Source organism: Arachis ipaensis, chromosome B02 (assembly GCF_000816755.2).
Source record: "Arachis ipaensis cultivar K30076 chromosome B02, Araip1.1, whole genome shotgun sequence".
Classification (NCBI taxonomy): Eukaryota; Viridiplantae; Streptophyta; class Magnoliopsida; order Fabales; family Fabaceae; genus Arachis; species Arachis ipaensis.
Genome location: NC_029786.2, coordinates 101009420 through 101033280, shown reverse-complemented (window position 1 = coordinate 101033280; position 23861 = coordinate 101009420). Strand labels below are relative to the sequence as shown.

The following is a 23861-nucleotide window of genomic DNA, read 5'->3' as shown; positions in this document are numbered from 1 at the left end:
AACCTAAAAACCCTAGAAAACCCTAGATAACCGTAGAAAACCCTAGAAAAACATAGATAACCCTAGATAACACTAGAAAACCCTAGATAACCCTAGAAAATCATAGATAACCCTATATAACCCTAGAAAACCCTAGATAACACTAGAAAGCCCTAGAAAACCATAAAAAATCCTAAAAAACCATAGATAACCCTAGAAAACCCTACATAACCCTAGAAAACCCTAGATAATCCTAGATAACCCTATAAAACCCTAGATAACCCTAGAAAATCCTAGATAACCCAAGAAAACACTAAAAAACCCTAAAAATTCTATAAAACCTTAGATAACCCTAGAAAACCCTAGAGAACCCTAGAAAAACCTAGATCACCCTAGAAAACCCTAGAAATTCATAAATACCCTAGAAAATCCTAGAAAACCCTAAAAAAGCCAATAAAACCTTAGATAACCCTAGAAAATCCTAGATAACCCTAGAAATCCCTAGATAACCCTAGAAAATCCTAGATAACCGTAGAAAACCCTAGATAACACTAGAAAATCTTAGATAACCCTAGAAAGCTCTAGAAATTCCTAAAAACCCTAGAAAATCCAAGAAAACCCTAAAGAACCCTAGATAGAAAACACTAGATAACCCTACAAAACTCTAGATAACCCTATATAACCCTAGAAATCCCTAGATAACCCTAGATTACCCGAGATAACCCTAGATAACCCTAGATAACCCTAGAAAAACTTAGATAACCCTAGAAAATCCTAGAAAATCCTAAAAACTCTATAAAATCCTAGATAACCCTAGAAAGCCCTAAAAACCCTAAAAACCCTTGAAATCCTTAGAAAACCCTAGAAAACCCTAGATAACTCTAGAAAACCCTAAAAACCATAGATAACCTTAGAAAATCCTAGAAAACCCTAGAAAGCCCTAGAAAACTCTAGAAAATACTAGATAACCCTAGAAAATCCTAGAAAACCTAGAAAACCCTAGGTAACACTAGAAAACCTTAGATAACCCGAAAAAATCCTAGATAACCCTAGAAAATCCTAGAAATTCCTAAAAACACTAGAAAACCCTAGAAAACACTAGAAAACCCTAGAAAACCCTAGATAACCTAAGATAACCCTAGAAAACCCTAGATAACCCTAAAAAACCATAGAAAACCTAGATAACCCTAAAAAACCCTAGAAAATCCTATAAAACCTTAGATAAGCCTAAAAAACCCTAGAAAACCCTAGAAAACCCTACATAACCCTAGAGAATCCTAGAAAACCCTAAAAACCCTAAAAAACCCTAGAAAATCCTAGATAACCCTAGAAAACCTATAAAACCATTAAAATCCATAGAAAATCCTAGAAAACCCTAGAAAGCTCTAGAAAATCATAGAAAACCCAAGATAACCCTAGATAACTCTAGAAAATCTAGAAAACCCTAGATAACCCTAGATAACCCAAGAAAACACTAGATAACCCTAGAAAACCCTAAATAACCCTAGAAAACCCAAGAAAAATCCAAAAAACCCTATAAAACCTTAGCTAACCCTAGAAAACCCTAGATAACCCTAGAAAGCCCTAGATAACCGTAGAAAATCCTAGATAACCCTAAAAAACCCTTGAAAACCCTAGAAAACCCGTGAAAATTCTAGAAAACCCTATATAACCCTAGAAAATCCTAGATAATCCTAGAAAACCCTAGATAACCCTAAAAAATCTAGATAACCCTAGAAAATCCTTGATAACCCTAAAAAACCCTAGAAAACCCTAACAAAACTAGAAAACCCTAGAAAATCCTGGAAAACCTAGAAAACCTTGAAAACCCTAGAAAACTCTAGAAAACTCTAGAAAGCCCTATAAAACCCTAGAAAACCATAGATAACCGTAGAGAATCCTAGAAAACCTAGAAAACCCTTAAAAACCCTAGAAAACCCTAGATAACCCTAGAAAATTCTAGATAACCCTAACCCTAGATAACCCTAGAAAATCCTAGAAAGCCCTAGAAAACCTATAAAGCCAAGAAAACCCTAGAAAACCCTAGATGACCCTAGATAACCCTTGAAAACCCTAAAATATCCTAGAAAACCCTAGATAACTCTTGAAAACCCTAAAAAGTCTTAGAAACTTCTAAAAACCCTAGAAAACCCTAAAGAATCCTAAAGAACCCTAGATAACCCTAGAAAATCTTAGAAACCTAAGAAAACCCTAGATAACCCTAGAAAACCCTAGAAAACCCTAGATAACCCTACAAAATCCTAGATCACCCTAGATAACTCTAGAAAATCCTAGATAACCCTAGATAACCCTAGATAACCCTAGATAACCCTATAAAATCCTAGATAACCCTAGAAAATCCTAGATAATCCTAGAAAATACTAAAAAACCCTAAAAATTCTATAAAACCCTAGAAAACCCTAGAAAACCCTAGAGAACCCTAGAGAACCCTAGAAAACCCTAGAAACCCCTTGAAAACCCTAAAAAATCCTTTAAAACCTTAGATATCCCTAAAAAATCCTAGATAACCCTAGAAAATCCTAGATAACCCTAGAAAACCCTAGAAAACCCTAATAACCCTAGAAAACCCTAGAAAACCATAGATAACCCTAGAAAACCCTTGAAAACCCTAGAAAACTCTAGAAAACCCTAGAAAACCCTAGAAAGCCCTAGAAAACCCTAGAAAATCCTAGATAACCCTAGAAAACCCTAAAAAATCTAGAAAACCCTTGAAACCATAGAAAACCCTAGATAACCCTAGAAAATCCTAGATAACCCTAGATAACCATAGAAAATCCTAGATAACCCTAGAAAACCCTAGAAAACCCTAGAAAATCCTAGATAACCCTAGAAAACCCTAGATAACCCTAGAAAATCCTACATAATCCTAGAAAATCCTAGAAAACCCTAGAAAATCCTAGATAACCCTAGAAAATCCTGGATAACCCTAGAAAATCCTAGATAACCCTAGAAAACCCTAGAAAACCCTAATAACCCTAGGAAATCCTAGATAACCCTAGAAAACCCTACATAATCCTAGAGAATCCTAGAAAACCCTAGAAAACCCTAGAAAACCCTAGATAACTCTTGAAAACCCTAGATAACCCTAGAAAATCCTAGATAACCTAAAAATCCTAGAAAATCCTAGATAACCGTAGAAAACCCTAGAAAACCATAGATAACCCTAGAACACTAGAAAACCCTAGATAACCCTAGAAAACCCTAGATAACCCTATATAACACTAGAAAATCCTAGATAACATTAGAAAGCCCTAGAAAAATGTAAAAAATCCTAAAAAACCATAGAAAACCTTAGAAAATCCTAGATAACACTAGAAAACCCTAGAGAACCCTAGAAAACCCTAGAAAACCCTAGAGAACCCTAGAAAACCCTAGAAAACCCTAGAAACCACTTGAAAACCCTAAAAAACCCTTTAAAACCTTAGATAACCCTAAAAAATCCTAGATAACCCTAGAAAAACCTAGATAACCCTAGAAAACCCTAGAAAACCCTAATAACCCTAGAAAACCCTTGAAAATCCTAGATAACCCTAGAAAACCCTTGAAAACCCTAGAAAACCCTAGAAAGCCCTAGAAAACTCTAGAAAACCCTAGAAAACCCTAGATAACCCTAGAAGACCCTAAAAAATCTAGAAAACCCTTGAAATCGTAGAAAACCCAAGATAACCTAGAAAATCCTAGATAACCCTAGAAAATCCTAGTTAACCCTAGATATCCCTAGAAAATCCTAGAAAACCCTAGATAACCCTAGAAAACCCTAGATAACCCTAGATAACACTAGAAAGCCCTAGAAAACCCTAAAAAATCTTTAAAAACCCTAGATAACCCTAGAAAACCCTAGATAACTCTAGAAAACCCTTGAAAATCCTAAAAAAATCCTTTAAAATCTTAAATAACCCTAAAAAACCCTAGATAACCCTAGAAAAACCTAGATAATCCAAGAAAATCCTAGATAACCCTAGAAAACTCCAGAAAATCCTAAAAACCCTGAAAAACCCTAGAAAACCCTAGATAACCCTAGAAAACCCTACATAATCCTAGAGAATCCTAGAAAACCCTAGATAACCCTAGAAAACCCTAAAAATCCTATAAAAACTTAGATAAACCCTAGAAAACCCTAGAAAACCCTAGATTACCTTAGAAAACCCTACATAATCCTAGAAAATCCTAGAAAACCCTAGATAACCCTAGAAAACCCTAGATAACTTTAGAAAACCCTAGAAAACCCTAGATAACCCTAATAACATTAGAAAATCCTAGAAAACCCTAGATAACCCTAGAAACCCCTAGAAAACCCTAGAACACCTTAGATAATCCTAGAAAACCCTAGATATCTCTTGAAAACCCTAGATAACCCAAGAAAACCCTAGATAACCTAAAAACCCTAGAAAATCATAGATAACCATAGAAAACGCTAGAAAATCATAGATAACCCTAGATAACACTAGAAAACCCTAGATAACCCTAGAAAACCCTAGATAACCCTATATAACCCTAGAAAACCCTTGATAACACTAGAAAGCCCTAGAAAACCGTAAAAAATCCTAAGAAACCATAGATAACGATAACCCTAGAAAACCCTAGATAACTCTAGAAAACCCTAGATAACCCTAGAAAATCCTTGAAACCCTAAAAAACCCTTTAAAACCTTAGATAACCCTAAAAAACCCTAGATAACCCTAGAAAAACCTAGATAACCCTAGAAAATCCTAGATAACCCTAGAAAACCCTTATAAACCTAGAAAACCCTGGAAAATCCTAGATAATCCTAGAAAACCCTAGAAAACCAAGAAAACCCTTGAAAATACTAGAAAATCTTAGAAAACCCTAAAAAGTCCTAGAAAACCCTAGAAAACCCTAGATAACCCTAGAAAACCCTAAAAAACCTAGAAAATCCTAGATACCCCGAGAAAATCCTAGATAACCCTAGAAAACCCTAGATAACCCTAGAAAATCCTAAATAACTCTAGAAAGCACTAGAAATTCCTAAAAACCTTAGAAAACCCTAAAAAACCCTAGATAATACTAGAAAATCCTAGAAAACCCTAGATAACCCAAGATAACCCTAGATAACCCTAGAAAACCCTAGATAACTATAGAAAATCCTAGAAAAACCTAGATAACCCTAGAAAATCCTAGAAAACCATAAAAATCCTATAAAACCTTAGATAACCCTAGAAAATCCTAGATAACCCTAGAAAATCCTACATAACCCTAGAAAACCCTAGATAACCCTAGAAAATCCTAGATAACCCTAGAAAACCCTAGAAATTCCTATATACCCTAGAAAACCCTAGAAAAACCTAAAGAACCCAAGATAACCCTAGAAAACACTAGAAAACCTAAAAAACCCTAGATAACCCTAGATAACTCTAGATAACCCTAGAAAATACTAGAAAACCCTAGAAAACCCTAGTTAACCCTAGAGAACACTGGAAAACCCTTAAAACCCTACATAACCGTAGAAAACCCTACATAACCGTAGAAAATTCTAGATAACCCTAGAAAACCCTAAAAACTCTAAAAAACCCTAGAAAACCCAAGATAACCCTAGAAAACTCTAGAAAACCTTGAAACCCCTTGAAAACCCTAGAAAACCTAGAATATCCTAGAAAACCAAGAAAACACTTGAAAAACCTAGAAAACCCTAGATAACCCTAGAAAAACCTAGATAAGCCTAAAAAATCCTAGATAACCCTAGAAAGCCCTAGAAATTCCTAAAAACCCTAGAATTTCCTAAAGAACCCTAGATACCGCTAGAAAATCCAAGAAAACCTAGAAAATCCTATATAACTCTTTATAACACTAGAAAACCCTAGATAATCCTAGAAACAAATAGAAAACCCTAGATAACCCTAGAAAGCCCTAGAAAATCCTTGAAAACCCTAGATAACCCTAGAAACCCCAAAAAACCCTTGAAAACCCTAGAAAACCCTAGATAACCCAAGAAAACCCTAGATAACCCTAGAAAACCCAAGATAACCCTAGAAAATCCTAAATAACCCTAGAAAGCCCTAGAAATGCTAAAAAATCCTAGAAAATCCTAGATAACCCTAAAAAACCCTAGATAACCCTAGAAAACCCTAGATAACCCTAGATAACTCTAGAAAATCCTAGATAACCCTAAAAATCCCTAGATAACCCTTGAAAACCCTAGATAACCCTATATAACCCTAGAAAACCCTCGATAACCCTAGATAACCCTAGCTAACCCTAGAAAACCCTAGAAAACCCTAAAAAACCTTAGATAACCCTAGATAACCCTAGATAAATCTAGAAAATCCTAGATAATCCTAGAAAACCCTAGATAACCCTATATAATCCTAGAAAACCCTAGATAACCCTATATAACCCTAGAAAACCCTAGATAACCCTAGAAAGCGCTAGAAAACCCTAAAAAATCCTAAAAAACCCTAGATAACCCTAGAAAACCTTAGATAACAATAGAAAACCCTAGATAACCCTTGAAAACCCTAAAAAATCCTTTAAAACCTTAGATAACCCTAACAAATCTTAGATAACCCTAGAAAAACCTAGGTAACCCTAGAAAATCCTAGATAATCCTAGAAAACCCTAGAAAACCCTAGAAAGCCCTAAAAAACCCTAGAAAACTCTAGACAACCCTAGAAAACCCTAGAAAACCTAGAAAACCCTAGAAAACACTAAATAACCCTAGAAAATCCTAGATAACCCTAGAAAACCCTAGATAACCCTAGAAAATCCTAAAAAACCCTAGAAAGCCTTAGAAAACACTAAATAACCCTAGAAAATCCTAGATAACCCTAGAAACCCTAGATAACTCTAGAAAATCCTAAAAAACCCTAGAAAGCCCTAGATAAACCTAGAAAACCTTAGATAACCCTAGAAAATCCTAGATAACGCTAGATAACTCTAGAAAACCCTAGAAACCTAGAAAACCCTAGATAAACCTAGAAAACCTTAGATAACCCTAGAAAATCCTAGATAACCCTAGAAAATCCTAGAAATTCCTAAAAACTCTAGAAAATCCTAGAAAACCCTAAAGAACCCTAGTTAACCCTAGAAAACTCTAGAAAATCCTAGAAAATCCTAAAAACCCAAGAAAACCCTAGAAAATTCTAGATAACCCTAGAAAACCTAAAAAACCCTTGAAAACCCTAGAAAATCCTAGAAAACCCTAGAAAGCCCTAGAAACCCATAGAAAACCCTAGATAACCCTAGAAAATCCTTGAAAATTCTAGAAAACCCTATAAAACCCTAGAAAATCCTAGATAATCCTAGAAAACCCTAGATAACCCTAGAAATTCCTAGAAAACCTTAGATAACCCTAGAAAACCCTAAAAAACCTAGAAAACCCTTGAAAACCCTAAAAAACCCTAGAAAATCACATAGCAGGCTATTTAATTTCACTTTAGTAGTGCTTCTAAAGTTTTTCTTTTTCACTTTTGTTATTCGTTTTTACTATTATTAACTTTTACGTTTTATTTTCTAAGAAATTAAAACTAAAGCATCTTTGATTATAAAAAATAAAAGTAAATTTTAACCAATCTGTTGAAAATAATAATCACATTAAACTTTTTTAATTTGATACAGATAGATATTTTGATGATAATAGATAATAATATTGTTATAAAGATTTCATTCCCATGGGAATTAAAGATACTCAAGGGGAAGATGGGAATTGAAATGATGGTATTTTGATTCCCTGTAATCAAACTTGCTTAGGAATAGTTTTTCAAACTTTGAACCAAATATGGAAATATAATATTCCTATCTTAAAATTTTTAAAAATTATTTATAATTCCCCTAATCACACGCAACCTAACAGAATATCTCCCTTGATATAAAATAATGTCACTACTAGTCTAATAGCTTGTAAGCGGTGCAAGCAACATATATATTTCCAAATATTGGTTTGACTATAGAATAGAATATCTTAGTGCAACACGTTCGGTTACATATACATTATCAATGAGGAGAATAATGTAGGGTTCTTGCCCATATTTTCACGCACCGATAATTAATTAATTGAATTATTTGTCATATTGCAATGACTTCAAAAACTTGCATGCATTTTAGATTTGTTATATTATATCATCGTATGAATGTTATTGTCCTCATATGTCCAAAGCTAGCAATTACACACACATTCATGCAAAAATAAGGAATTTGACAATTACTTGTGATAACACGGAAATATAGAGAAATTAATAATGAGGAAATCGACAAGGTTTTTTTGAGTGATCATTTTGAAAATCTTCATTTCAAGATAAGAATGAATTAAATCAAACTATAATAATCTAATAATAATAATAATCCTCCATGAAGCAAATTAAAGAATTGATTGCCAATATATATAGAGAGAATTGTGATCCACTTTATTTTCATCATCATCAATATTTACGTTTTTATTAATCAAGAATTATGCTACGTGTATATCAAAATTAACCGCCAAAGTTAGCCATCAATACAAAATACATACTAAAATATAAATATACATTAAAAATAAATTAAACTACACATGTATTTATATATAAATACATTGATAGCTAATTTTAGTATACAAATAGTATTTTTGATTACTCAATAATAGTTGCAAAAATGGGTTGCAAGGCTTTTCTAATTCTAGCTATGTTAATGGCCACCATCTTTGTGGCATCTACCGATGAGGTAGCACCAAGAGACTTAGATGTGTTAATGGCCACCATCTTTGTGGCATCTACCGATGAGGTAGCACCAAGAGACTTAGATGAGAAATTTGAACAAAATGATGGTTTAAAAATTAAAAAGAAAATTTTGATTAAAGCGACAAATACTTCTTTTTTTAAGTTAAAAAATTATGGTTAATATATAAGGTTATTATTAATTTTTGAAATTATTAAGTCTATCTTTGAGTTTGTTTTGTTTTCAAAATTTGTTAAAAGATTTAATTTAATTCTAATTTATTTGGTAGTATTTTTAAAATTTTAAATTTAAATCAAATATGATCTAATCTAATGAGATTAAATTTGATTTTTAAATTTGATTTTAAATTAGTTATCATACCTTTAGAATTTTAATAAAAATGTTTCTAATACGAAAAACATGTTAAATTGAAAAATAAAAAGTTCCCTCCAAAATCCACCCAGAGAAAGTTGTGTCCATAAATATTAAATACACGATCATCACTTCATTCCTTAATTCTACTGTCAAATATATTGTTGTCACCTCTTCCTCTTGCGTGTAGTGTTATTTTTTCTGCTTCTTATATCTATATACAAAAAACTTCAATTTGATCCCAACTATTAACACAGGTGTTGAATTCACTGAAGATGTTGCTATTTTTTGTTCGTTGGTGGATTTGTGTGTTTGTGCTGTTAAATTCAGGAACTGTTAATGGTTAGTATTACCGAACTGTTAGAGATAAAATCCTTCCATTCAATAAAATTACTGTAGATTCTTTGGGACATGGCAACTTCTCTACAATTCAATCTGCCATTGATTCTGTCCCTTCCAACAATAAGTATTGGATTTTAATCAATGTCACGGCTGGTATTTACAGGTAATAAATTTAATATTCTTTTGCTCTGCAAAAAAAATAGTAACTTTTTTTGTCAAGAATAGATGTAGCTTGCCTTGCATCCTCGAAAAACTGTCCAACAATAAAATATCGTATACATGATGAATTTTGAAAATAAGATATAAAACCTGATCAATGAAAGTAATTTGTAAAATTAGGATCCAATTCATTTCAAATATTTACCAAAGTCTAGATGAAATAATAGAATTTTTTTTTAATATTGGAGTGGTAATGGTATTTTTTTAAAATGTGGATTGTTGGGATGTTATTTTTAAATGTGGAATCGTTTATTTAGAGAAGTAGAAATTGGACCATCTGATTTATTAGAGGTACATAAATCAGACCATCCGATTTCTAGAGGTACACAAATCGAACCGTCCGATTTGTGTTTAAAAAAAAATTGAGATACAGAAATCGAACTCTCCGATTTATGTACTTTCTATAATCTTAAAAAACACAAAAAATTATAATGTTAAAATATATCACTACTTTTACTTCCATAACAAAAAAAAAATAACCCAAAAAAATTATGTACAAAAAGTGAAATTTGAACTTATTATCTCTTGCGTCGGCTAGTGAAATATTAAACCCATTCCGGGCGAGAAAGAGGTGATGGAAAAAGGAACGACACAAATTCTATTCCATAGTTATGTTTTACGTCTAGTTCTCAAAAGGTTATTAAGGCTTGTAAGACAAAAAAAAAATCTAGCATGTGATAATTTATTAGTTAATGATAAATTTTTAAATAAAATTTAAATCTATAACGAACTAATCATTAATCTATCAAATTAAAAAATATTATAAAAAAAAATTTCCTTACTAATGAAGACAATATTAAAGATATCATCATATGTGTATAGTGTATACCAATAAATCTACATAATACATCTATAATTTATGACATAATTCTTCATATATTTATCTTAAATCTTGAATCTAAAATCACTTAATTAAAGAACAAATAATAATAATAATAATAATAATAATAATAATAATAACTTATTATAATACTTGATTATTTACATGAATAACTAAATTTTTTTTCGTTACCATATTTTTTGATTCATCAAGTTAAAGACTAACTCATTTTTTTTTATTTTAACTAATAAATTGTAGGTGAATTCTTCCAAACCCATGGCAATTTTGTGGGTAAGTTACTCTTGCACATGTGTCTTCATCTCAGCCATTGATCAAAAAAATTTTCAACCTTTCATTAATTGCATTCATTGATAATAGCAAAAACCTTTAATGAACATATACTATAACAAATACTACATTAATTATTGTATACATATACTATATAGTGTATTGGGGAACATTTATAATTATAATTTATAATCTCTAACTTGTTTTTCATTTTATAAAATACCCTTCATCACTTTCTTAAATTCAACATGCATGTCTCACAAGCCTTTTAATTCATGTTTCACTTCCTGGAAAACGCATAGAACCCACTGTCCACTGGTTTTTTCGCCTTCGTTCTATACCCACTACCCAACCCTGGAATTTGTTATCCTAGAACCCACTACCCAACCCTGTTTGATTTTTAGTGTCCATTTAGCAAGAATGATCTCCTTCGAGTAACAGGTTCCGGAACTGGTACTCTGATTTCGTCGGATTGGCGTCGACGTCAACTGAGGAGAGGGCGAACGTTCTTTACTGATGTGGCTCCGGTAGAGAATTTTGTAGCAGAACTTCTGCTAGATCCGAAGCTCTGGCTGCTGGAAGCTGGTTTACCAACATTCATTTTTCGGCTGCCTTCGAATTAGGTGCGTCGGATTAGGTAAAGGTCACCTCTCTCCGACTCCGACAGTGCATTTTTTATCCGTTGAAACTCAACCTCTGGTTCTCATCAAGGTATGTCCGATTAAGTTTTTTTGTTAATCCAGATTAGTTTAATTTTGATGATAGTCTATGCCTTTTCAACGGTTCTCTGTTTACGGTGTTGGGTTGCTATTATGGATTATGGAAATAAAGCAACATTGTCCAGTTCTATGCTGTGGCTAGGTTTGGGGAATTGAAATTAAAACCTAATACTGGGGTCCAAAATAATTGGGTTAGTTTAATTGGATTTGGTTCATTTAATTTTACATGCAGCTTCGTTTAGCTTTCCTTCGTTGCTGCCATTGGCTCTGTTTATTGACATTTTTGGGTAAAATTATGGCAGGGGTTAAATTATGTCCATAAAGGAGGATGATGTTAAAAATGATTCTGATAATGATTTGGGTGATGATTTCGATTATCAACCGAATGCAGAAGATGATGCTGATGACGACGATGTGGATTCGCTGGATTCCACTAGCAAGAGTGAAGAAGTTTGTGGTGTAAAAAGAATAGCGGTGGAGAAATATGAGGTATCTCGATCTGGATGATAGATCAAGGGAGGCAAGGTCACTAACGCGAACCAAGTGTCCAGCTCGGCTTAGGGTAAAGCTTGACTACGGCTGCCGTAGATGGAAGGTATCATGTTTTGTGGAATCTCACAACCACGATCTGACGCCACCCCAATTTGCGCATCTGGTACCGGCTAATCGTCGTCTCACTGTGACTGATAGAGTCCAAGTGGAAAATCTTCATAATTTTGGTGTCAAGAGCTGCCATATTATGGGGTATATTGCATTCCAGAAGGGTGGATATCGTCATGCTGGCTTCACACGGAAAGATTTGTACAACCACATCGATCGCTATCGTCGGGCAAAAGTTAAAAACGGGGATGCCAATGCGGCAATAAACTATTTGATTGGCAAGTCAAACAACGATCCGCTGTTCTTTGGAAAGTATATGTTCACTACTGACGAAAGGCTGGAGCATATTTTTTGGTCAGATGGGCAGTCAATTATCGACTATCACTGCTTTGGAGATATTGTTGCCTTTGATTCTACCTACAAGAAGAATAAATACAACAAGCCTTTGGTCATTTTCTCTGGATGCAATCATCACGGGCAGACTGTTATCTTCGGCTCCGCCCTACTATCCGACGAAACCACAGAGACGTATAAGTGGTTGTTGGAAACCTTTGTTGAAGCGATGGGTGGGAAAAGTCCAAAAGCGGTAATAACTGACGGAGACCTTGCCATGCGAGATGCAATAAGGAATGTTCTGCCTGATGCGACCCATCGGTTATGCGGCTGGCATCTGCAGAGAAATGCATGTGAAAACATAAAGAATCCTAATTTCCTGCGCGATTTTAAGGGTCTTATATACGACAACAACGACCAGAGAGACTTCGATCGGAGATGGGCAGCCATTTTGGATAAGCACAACCTTGTTGGCAGTACCTGGATGGAAAAGACGTACGAAACTCGTGAGATGTGGTCCCATTGTTTCCTTCGGAATAAGTTTTTCGGTTACATAAGGACGACATCACAGTGTGAAGGTATAAATTCTCTCATCAGATTCTATGTTAATCGCAAGAACACCCTCATTGACTTCATGCATAACCTGGATAGGGCCTTAAAGGAGTATAGAAACAACGAGTTAATAGCTGACTTTAAGTCTCAGTGCTCAGAGCCAGTGATGATTACCTCGTTGGAGGTATATGAAAGATCTGCATCATGTTATTTCACGCGAAACATTTTCAAGGAAATTCGTAATGAGATTCAGAGGGCAGGGGCTTTGAATATAACGGTACTAAGCACAACCTTGGACAAGGTAGAGTTCAGTGTGACTGCTCTCGAAGACCCGGGCAAAGATCGACGGGTGGAAGTCGATAGAGGTAAGAATCTGTTCTCGTGCTCGTGCAAGCTGTTTGAATCACGTGGTATTCCCTGTAGTCATATCTTCTGTGCCATGAAGTTCGAAAACATACTTGAGTTTCCAGATTCGTTGATATACAAAAGGTGGACAAAGAATGCAAAGAACGAATTTATTAGCACAGAAATGCCTGTGAATGATGACGTCGAAAGGGTCTTAAAGTTTCGAGTTGGAGCATTGGCATCGAATTGCAACAAGCTGTGTGATATTGCTTGCAAGGATCTTGCAGACTTTGATGAAGTCCAGTCTGAACTTGTCAATTTAGTTATCCGCCTGCAGTCACGCAAACAGGGCAAGTCAACTCCTAATGTTAACGTGGAAGGCATCAACGATCCATTTGTTGTCAAAAGCAAAGGAGCCCCTTCCAAGAAGTCTTCTTGGAGGAAGAAGAGAGCATGCTCTAATTGCCACAAGTACGGTCATTACTACAAGCGCTGTCCAGATCTGATGCAGCATAGTGTTGAAGGTAACCATCGTGATCGATCATACGGCAATGCATCAGCCAAGGACTCAGGTTTTAGTCCAGAGAGGTTTGCTAATTCTTCGAGATCGTTCTCAATTAAGTCCGAACACCTCTCAGGACCTAATACCAAGGTACGATTTGTTTATTCTAAATAGGCTCCTGCTGTGAAAATCTTGTTCCGTGTTTGTCCCTTTAAAAACCATTAAACTATGTGAATGCTCCTCTGTTTGGGCAGCCTTTTAAAAAGGGTGGAACAAGGAAGTTTACGGCGACGGGTATGAGGAACCGGAAGGGTAAAGACAACACTTTTGTTGAGGTAATTTTTTTGAATGTAAACATCTAATTTCCGTGTCATGAACTGGGTAAATTAATGAAGATCTCGTTTTTCTTGTCTTAAAAAAAATAATTTATAAAACAGCAAAGCCTCCATGAAAGCAGCGAATCCATTGACATCGCGTCCACGAATGGTGTTTTCAATAAAAATCTCTACTCGTTAACACAGGTGTGATGCGTAAAACTCCTCTTAACCACTTTGCGATGAATGACAATTATGGTTTTATGCATGGTTATAGTTTCTGATTGGGGATTATGATGTTATCAGCAGGTGAAGGAGTCACAGCAGGACAAGAGACATTCATTCACGAACTATGAATGCATTAATGATGTTGTTGATGATAAATGTGACACACGACATGTGCAGATCGATGTCCGAGATCCGTTACCATCGTCACTGCCTTGTGGCAACAAACAAGGATCGTACATGGCATTGTTCGCATCGATGCATAGGACACGTTGACCATTTCAAGGAATTAGTCTTCTGAATTTAGTGCAATGCAAGTATAATTGGTTCTAAAAGCATGATCTATCCTGATTTACCGACCGCAATGTATTAGTCACAACTTGGTATTGAGGAGTTTTAAGTTGTAGTCATTTACGTTAAGTATGAATATGTCCATTTTGGTGATAATGATGTTCAGTAATATATCTGTGATTTGCTTACAGTGCTGTATTCTCGTTGTAGTAAATTGCGGTTGACTTTTGGGTAACGATTTGCTACCATTGTGATTATGCAATTCAGTTGATCAATTAGAGTTGTGTAAATTGATTTTTTTCCCTACTTAGTCCATTATGATGACAGTAATGTTGAATAATATGCATGTGTTTTGCTTACATTGCTGTATTTTAGTTGCAGTTTATTGTGGTTGCATTTGGAGTAAGGACTTCCTACCAATGTGGTTATGCAATACAGTTGAAAAAACAGAGCCGTGTTAATTGAATTTTTTTACTTTCTTAGTGCATTTGATTTACCAACCAAATTATTTGGATTGAATGGGTTGTAGTCTCCAAGGTTGAATTGTTCTTAGATGGTTACGAATCTCTTTTGTAACGTTGAGGTTGTGAATCTACTTTGTTATTATGGATTTCCTGTATTCATTGAAAATTTTATTTAAGGGAAAATGGCACACTGTGTATGAAAGCAGTTTAAAATATATATAGATATATGAAGCAGAGAATTCGTAAACACAAACACATTTTTATTCGCTCATATCATAGTTTCGATTATTAGGTTCAATAACATTTTGAGGTTGTTAGAGTCTTACATAATGACAGAATTTAACACTAGAAACAATAAATGTTTGAAACACTGCAGACATTTCCTTTAAGTTGTACAATAACGAATCTTTCTATGTTATCAGCTACTTGAATACGGCATGACTTTACTTTGACAGGCCGGGTTTTGCTTCATGGGATTGAGAGCTTGAATATTTCCAGAATGTAGTCATACAGCATCCGTAACATTGTTGACTATTATGACCTGATATTAAGAAAACTCATCACGACAACTATACACATTAGATGAATCAAAAAAATCAATTAAATCAGTAAACCTAAAAAAAAGGATCCACGAAACTGCTAGTTACCCTTTAGCCTTTTGGGTTCTAGGTTCTTCATCAATTTCCTTTCACAGTGTTCTAACTACATACACAACAACAGCCTATGTTAAATATAAGTATATAAATTCAAAGAAATACATCACATGGACCAACCATACATTAGTCAGATTCTTTTAATAGCTCTACTGCATGCACCCAAACACCATCCGAGACACTTCCAGTCTAAATTAGAAAAAAGAAGCATTTTTTTACCTCTAGACAGATATCTTCTGTGGGAAAAATGAATCGGTACAGCAGCACAAGTGCCTAAGTTGGTTTGGGAATGGTAGTTCTCGTTTTCACCATCTTCCTGAACTCTTGGGGGAGAAGCAACGTCATCTGTTCCCTTTGCGCATCCTCGTCGTGCATTGAGATGAGAAAATGGTTAGTTAATATTTTGCTTTTTTCTTCCGTGCAGAAGTTTGTGGAAAAGGTACCGCGGTCGTAAATACAACCGTTCGTGAAACATAGACAGATTTTCGCTATGTACGAAAATTATGAATTACTCAAGACAAAACCCAAGGCAGTATTATAGAGGTCTGTAGCCGATGACATGTTGTCGAACTTTAATTTAGTGTGTCAAGCCGACTCCAGAAGACGTTCCTTGTTCGGCTAAGTGGGAAGGAGTATCAACTCCAATTTTGTCGGAGCTATCAACGGGTGACGGAATAAAAGTCAGACGGAGGAAGGTAAATGATAGTGTTTGGTTAAATGAAGGTTGGTATGCACTTCCTGAGTTCTTAAGACTAAAGCATGGATATTTTGTGGTTTTCAAGTTCATGCTGAATCTATATATGAATTAATTGTGATCCACTTTGACTGATGCAAAGAATGAATAGTCAAGTTTGAAATGTTTTCATAACGACCAGCAGGAAGTGATACGGAAAATCATTTCCCACATCCCGGTGCTCGTGATGGAAACGGATCAACCTCGAAAATTCAATCATCTATTCACTCAGTAGGATCACAAGGAATTCATCATCGATTTAACAGTGCACAAAAAAACAACAAAATACCCATGCCTTAGCGCTAAGAAATCAACAACTCCATACCAACTTTCATTTAAACAGACACGAGCATCAATAATTTTTCTCAGTCAAACCTTTTTCCCGTCACCCGCTGGTACCTCCGACAATATTGTCTTAAAAGAGCCTAACCAAGTAACTCTGAAAATTTTATTCACATTACAACCATCACGCCATTGTCTTACCTTCATAGTCAGATTTGTTGGCTGCTTTGGGTTCGGTTATTGAGTGGCTTCACCTGTGAGTTCAGTTTCCAACATCCGAATGGCGACGGCAACCACATGGCTGTAAATTTCATCGACCAACATGCATCTTGGATCACAAAAGTCCACCCAGCAACAATTGGAATGAACACTGCTTCCCGAAGACAATCTGAAATCCCAGACAGACACATCAGGTATAAAAACTCAATAAGTAATTCATCAAATCAATTATATACATTAACAACCATGTTCCAACAAAATCATGTCCAAATACACAACCTAATATAATGACTTCACAAATTATTCCATAAACCGAGAAGAACTTACCATCGTATCAACGATAGAGCCACTTTGATTTAGCGAGAAACAAGTCATCATGTGAGACGATACAGGGCATCCATGATACTACCACTAATTGTGACGATTTGTGGAATTAGGGAAAACCTCAACCAAATGAGCGTTGATGGGGTTTTTTTTTTTTTGGTCGGTGTTGAGGTGGTTGAAGACAATCTGCCCATTTGTAGAACCCTCGCTTGGTGTTGGATAGAGTGATCTTGGATGTGGATAAAGCCTTATCTCATTAGGATCGGCAATTTGTGGTTCTCGTTCTTCTCTTCCAGATCCACCTCTTCTTATCTATGCTCTGGACCTGCAAAATGAAACCACATGACCCCCACTGCAAAGTGAATAAGCCCACACCACCTATTGGCCCAACTACCTTAAACAAGTCCACCTCTGAAGACCAAGACCAAAAACCACAATGCAATAACCCAGCCCACGTACCACCCATTAGAACCACATAACTCTACTCAAGACCACTGGCCCAGCTGAGATCCAAGCCCACCAAAATAAATTACCCACCCTAGAGTCATTAAAAGAAACTACGGATGGGCTATTTTACTCATTGATTGGGCCGAACTAATTTTTTACTCCTCTGTTCATATATCAAACAGTAAAACATTTTTCATTAAACCAAGTTAAAAAAAAAACAAAAAAAAAACTGGTGACATACGGCTTCGTTCAAACATTACCGGTGTTTTAATCTTCCTCGATAAACTTTTTTATCATTAACATTTTAAGGTCAAACCAAACCAATTTTTTTAAAAAATCCCCCCTTTAAAGTGTCAACTTTAAACCCAGCATATAAAGAGAATTTTACCTACAACAATTTGAGGAGTTGTTGTCTTCCTCACCTATTGGGCCACATTTTTTTAATAATTTTTCGTAAAAGGCCAACAAAGTTTCAATTTATTCTGGCTACTATTTTTTTAAAAAAAAGGCAACTTTGCCATTTTTAATGACAAACTAATTTTTTGTGCAATCAAGTTAGAATGGTAAAGTAAAAAAGAAAATGAGCACAAACATAAAATATTTGCGAACGCGATGCTGTTTTAGTTAACACCAAAAGTTGTTTTCAATTTAGTCACAGCCAAAAAAAAGTCATTATAAGTGTTCAACAAACAAGAAACATATAATACTCTGTAAACCCACTACTGGAAAAGTCTTAGCATGATATATTTTGACAAAGAGGTCAAACACAGGGACTAAGCGCCTTCAGTCACTCATCCTTATGCATCCTATCTGCATCGAACCTGGATGATCGTCACTGGCTCCTTTGATATCACCTCGAAGACACCCACTCCACCTGGCTTGAAGTTGCACAATGAAGCAAAGTTCTCCCATCCTCCAGAAATAACGCCGAAGCTACCATCCCTCTTTCCACTGTACCTTGTATATGTAGCTTCGACCTGTATGTGGCCATGTGTGAGGATGAGAGGGTGCCTTTGACCAGTGAAGTGACTGAGATGAGGGACGTTCGGCTGATTATAACACAAGAAATTTCAGTTAGTATTATCTACTTTAATGCTTACTTTAGTAAAACAATATTTCAACCAAAATGTCTTAACAACTTAACGCTTACCAATAATCGCGACGACATCATGCGAGCAGTTAGGTCCATCACAAAGAAAGGCCACTTGCTTTTGACCTTTGTGGCAACCGCTCTAGCACTGGCTGAAGGAGGGATGTTGATACACTTTGCAACTTCATAATTACCAGTCCTTACATATGGTGGTTCTTCAGGATGACGGAGTTGGTACGAGTTCTCAATGCCACCAAAATAAAAAATCCTTACTTGGACATTTGGAGTTTCCTTTGTGTGTGAAATATAGCATGGAGTCCAGATTGATTTTGTACATCTGATAGAACTCCTCCCAGCCTCGAGTCAATGCAATTTTGCCACTTTGGAGTTGCGTCCAGAAGCACCGACAGGGGTTATTCTTTCCGTCAGGCACAACCAGGTCCAGGTAGGGGGTACGGTTTGGTAGCTCATCGGGAGTTATAGGTAGTGACTGTTACAAATTGGTGAAGTTCTGTCAAAACATCGATAGCATTGCAAAAACTCTAAAATTAAGAGGTGTTAAGGAAATGGATGTTAATTACCAGTTTGAACATTGAAGGCCTTATTACTGGCTTCAGAAACCTCATCTTGTAGCTCTGTGTCGCACCGTTATCAATCTCTTGGACTCTCTTACCCTTGTCCTTCGAAGTCGTCGTCTATGGCAAGTGTCACACAGTTGCCAAGTTCAAAAAGGAACAAGGTCAGAGTTCATTTAAAAAAACCCATACAGTCAAAGCTTCTGATTTAAAATCAACACACATGCATGTTTTTGGAATTGGAAACTAAGTGGTTCAATTTTTTCACTCACAGTGCAACTACATTTTGTTGTAAGGTTTAGGGTCGTGATCTATTGAATCTTTAACAGAACAATCTTAATCAAACCTAAATGCATAAAATCCTTTTCAGACGAACAAATCAGAAACCCACATCAGTCCCCCAATCATTTAAAAAATGCTTAACCACGTCTTAATTTTATTTGACTACGATTGCATACATTGACACTACATGCAGATGACGATTAACAACCGATCACTATCAGGAGAAGAGTTAGGATAGAGTTTCACCTTGTTTGACATATTCTCCGAGACGAAGCTGTCGGAGTCGATGCCTTCAACAGCAACTTCTGTGTTATGTTGGGGTTGCTATGAGGAGTGTTTTTTGAAGGAAGATGGAAGGTGAATACTGTTTACTGAAGGATACTTATGTTACACGCTTGTGAATCAAAAGAAAATATAAAGTAAAAAACGAGTGGTTAAAAAACGCGGCATTTTTACAAAAAAATTTAGTGAGTTATTTAGCTACTTAAACCTTGTGGTTTTCGATAATCTCCAACAAATATTCTATTCTATCCCAATAACTCCCCGTAAATCCCTCTCCTTCGAAGTTCGTTTTCAACGAAATACCAAATAAAATTTAATTTAACTTAAAAAAAAAGAAATCCTAGGAAGATGAAATTATTAATTCATTGATTGCTATTAACCGCATTAATTTATGCAAAGTTGCTGGAACACATTTTAGGATTTAAGTCAAATAATTAATTTAATAAGTCGGTTTAAACGTAACTACTACTATTTCCTTTGAAAATTAAATTCTTCAGCAATTGTTACCATCGAAATTAATGCTAGATTAAATTAAAACCACTAGAAACTCGAAACAAACGTTTTAAATTTTTTAAAATTAAATTCATTTTTTTAAATAATCTGTTTATTGTGTATCTTTTTTTCTTTTTTAAAATGCCTGTGTCTATCTATTTGATAACTATTATTGTTTATATTTAGATTCTTCAATGAGAATTATTAAACTACATAAACCTCAAAAAAAATCGTTGCACATTTCCAAAACATTTTGATAATCAATGAATTAAAGTTTATTTTTACGGTCTCCAAAATTTCGGATAACACAGAGTTGGCTAATATTAAAGTACCTCTCTACCACTGATTTGACGTTTGGATTAATTTTACATTAAACGGATTAATAAATTCTCAACTAACATAGTCACAAAGTAAAACAACTGAAAAGAAAAAAAGTTACGTTTCTTTAGTCAACTATTGTTCTTCTGAAAACTTCCTTGGCTTCTCCCTCCCTTCAACCACAGTCCACAGCCATCGTCGAAGTAATTAATCAATAATGGAGTCTGGATTCCGGTAAGCATCTTCTTCAATTTTTACTACCTCCTTTGATAGCAGCCGTATCTGCAAAGAATAAAATGGAGCATATTGTAATAACTGCATGCATAGATTAATTAAATAAAGAGTCACAAAATGTTTGGCTACTCCATTCTTTTATGGTTTCGGGCCACTTTGTTTTATTCGTTGTTGTTTCTACATGTTGGTTTAGGTATGTTAATGCATTAAGGAACATTCAACAATCTTACAACCAATTCTATGTGTTTGGGCTCTTTGCAACAGATGTACGTATATCCACAATTTTGCATTTTTTCGTTGTTATTATTCTGTTAAAAAACGTTTGGAAAACTAAGTTGCCATGGTTTTGTCTTGTTCCGGCACAGGATGATGTTGAATTCCCACCTAATATTGTGCATCTCTTCAAGTGGTACAGTACCACTGATCTTTATTTGGTTGACACTCAAGACAATTGCCTCCACATCACACCCAAGCAAGAAGGTAACAGGTTCTGGATAAAAGGAGCTGATATAGGGAGGATACGGCGCATGTACAGAAGAAGTTCTTTGCTGAGTGTGGAGCTTAGGTACGTTGGCTGGGGAGTATTCTACATGCTCGTCCGGGACATTAACCGGAAAGATGAACCTCCGTGTGTTGTTGATGACATGTATGCGGCGAAGGTTTTGCCTGACTATATAGTTCAACGCTTAGCTTCGGTGTGTGGGGCTTACTTCAACAAAGAAGTCCAACTTAGAGTCTACCAGACAGAGATGTTCCTTATGAATCACCGCCGGATCCAACAACAGCAACATTTGGATACTCAGCAGTCAGGGTGAGTAACAATGGACCATTATTTTCTGGTCTAATTTCTCACGTTTTCATGTTTTGTGCCTAAATTTTTTTAACTTAACTACAGTGTAAACAAGAGGCAACATGGTGGGGGGGCTGAGGCAGGTCCTAGTAAGCGACAGCGACCTCAGACCTGTCCTGAATCGTCCGTCAACCAGGGGTCAAATTAACAGATTTATGCAGACCTATAAAATTTCCTGTGTAGTGTAATTAATCAAAATGTTATCCTTAATGTGTTATTTTGTATGTGACGTAATGTCTTTGACATTTGGTGATCAATTGCGATATACTATGTTTTATATTTATGGTGCATATGTTGCTTTCTTTTTTGTTGCGACTACGTTTGGTTATCAGCAGTGTATCGATCGGATATTGACTGCTACTGCATGCAAATACAATGCTACTGAATGCAAATGATACTGTTCGCACGTATCATAGATGATAACACTAGTATATGGGAAAACAATGGATTTATTTGATTTCTTAACTTTGTTATTTTTTAGTTGGAGCACTCTCCCGGTTTTTGGTTTTACAAAAGTTTAGAAAAAAAAAGAAAAGAAAGGTACTAGATTTCACATTGTCACTGGCCCACTTATATGTCATTTGGAATTTTTGGTCAGAGTGTATAATCCTTGAAGTTTTGGAAAGATTTTTTCTCCTAACAACAGCTTTAGGGCCCACTAACAAAATTAAAACTAATACACAAACTGTCAGCCACGTACACCAGTTTAAAAATGTCCAAGTAAAAAAGGTGAAACTCAAATAACATATTTCCAAAACACATTCCTGGTTTGTCTCCGACGTTATTCCCAACAAGTTCAAGTACCATGGAAAGATAATCTAACTTGGATATTAAAAAATGAGCCTATAACGTATATTTCATCTCCCTTAACAACTAAGGATTCTGTTGTAACTTGTAAGTAGATTATTTTGAAAAAAAAGACACTAACCTTTATCGTATATAGTATGACTAATTCACACAGCGATAATGTGTTCCTGTCCACCATCTGATCCAACATTTCATGCCTTGTATGGTATGATGAACGACATTTTTGTCCCCCATGATAATGCGCGGGATTGATGCGTCGTTGAAAAGAACGAAAGCAAAATCACCCGAGTCTATGTCCCTCCGAGGTATGACTGTCACCCTTTGAACCACATGACCAAACATGTTGCAGAAAAACTCAGCAATGCCATCTGCAGTGGGCATCGACTCTCGACCGAAGCATACGGTCAGTGTCTTTGGACGTTCCGCGTCATCCATCTCCTTGCAGACGTACTTCAGCTTTCCCTTATCTTGCTCAGTTTGCCTTCCTCCTTGTTGCATATGCATTCCTCGGCCATTGATATGTCTACTCAATGCCTCTGGTGCAACCGATATGCATTTGTCCTTTGTGTTGAAACCCAGTAGTTCTTTAGGAGTCCTCTGGTACTCCAACCACACCGCATCCATCGTTATGTCGCCTAGAATTCTAGCGCAAATGGTATATAGGGTATCGGGAATTAGAGTTAGCAGGACGGATCTCATCCTATGAACCTGGTATAACGTGAGCTCAGTTTCAGCACGTGTCCGAGGGTTTCGAGTTTTCTGGAGTTCTCCACAACCCCAGATAACTCCTGAGATAGTAGGCATTGCAAACAGATGACACATTCATCGGCAAGACTGTTCATAAACCAGCCTTCCTTTTTTATGGCTGTTTGCACAATACCATTCAGTCCCATTGTCTCCAGTGACAGTAGAAATGCCATGACCATCAGGGACTGTTTAACTTCGCGGTGAAGGACTTGCGTCAGGATCCTGAATGTAGTTCGATCTATTCCATGAAACATTTCCAAACATTTGATTGCCATGGTTGAGGGCTTCCTTCTAGTATCCATGTTGTATGGGTTAGAATTTGTAAGCATATAGTTTGTAGTTGTAGTTTTTTATGCTTAGACCACCTACTCATTTCCTCCTTCTTATAGTCATGCAGCATGGTCTCCACTTTATTGCACCATCTTATTGCTCGTAGTCCTAGACTAACCATCACCTACCTAATTGGAATATTATTTAATGGCCTTAATTACATTGTA

The 23861-nt window shown here is 35.7% G+C and overlaps 1 protein-coding gene and 1 long non-coding RNA gene across 2 annotated transcripts; both read left to right on the top strand.

The window, feature by feature from the left end:
• On the top strand, positions 8563 to 8754 carry LOC110269062. Its single transcript, XR_002358024.1, has 2 exons — positions 8563 to 8649; positions 8710 to 8754. It is a non-coding gene; the product is annotated as an uncharacterized LOC110269062 (long non-coding RNA).
• On the top strand, positions 11716 to 13909 carry LOC107627848 (protein FAR1-RELATED SEQUENCE 5-like). The gene is made up of 2 exons (XM_021117071.1): positions 11716 to 11892; positions 11999 to 13909. Exons 1-2 carry the CDS (start codon positions 11716 to 11718, stop codon positions 13907 to 13909), a joined length of 2088 nt encoding a protein of 695 aa, XP_020972730.1.

Excerpts from the sequence above, each read along its gene's own strand:
- LOC107627848 (XM_021117071.1), top strand. The coding sequence starts at position 11,716 with ATGTCCATAAAGGAGGATGATGTTAAAAATGATTCTGATAATGATTTG. Across the intron at positions 11,893-11,998 it reads TAGCGGTGGAGAAATATGAG|GTATCATGTTTTGTGGAATC; the intron begins GTATCTCGATCT and ends CGTAGATGGAAG.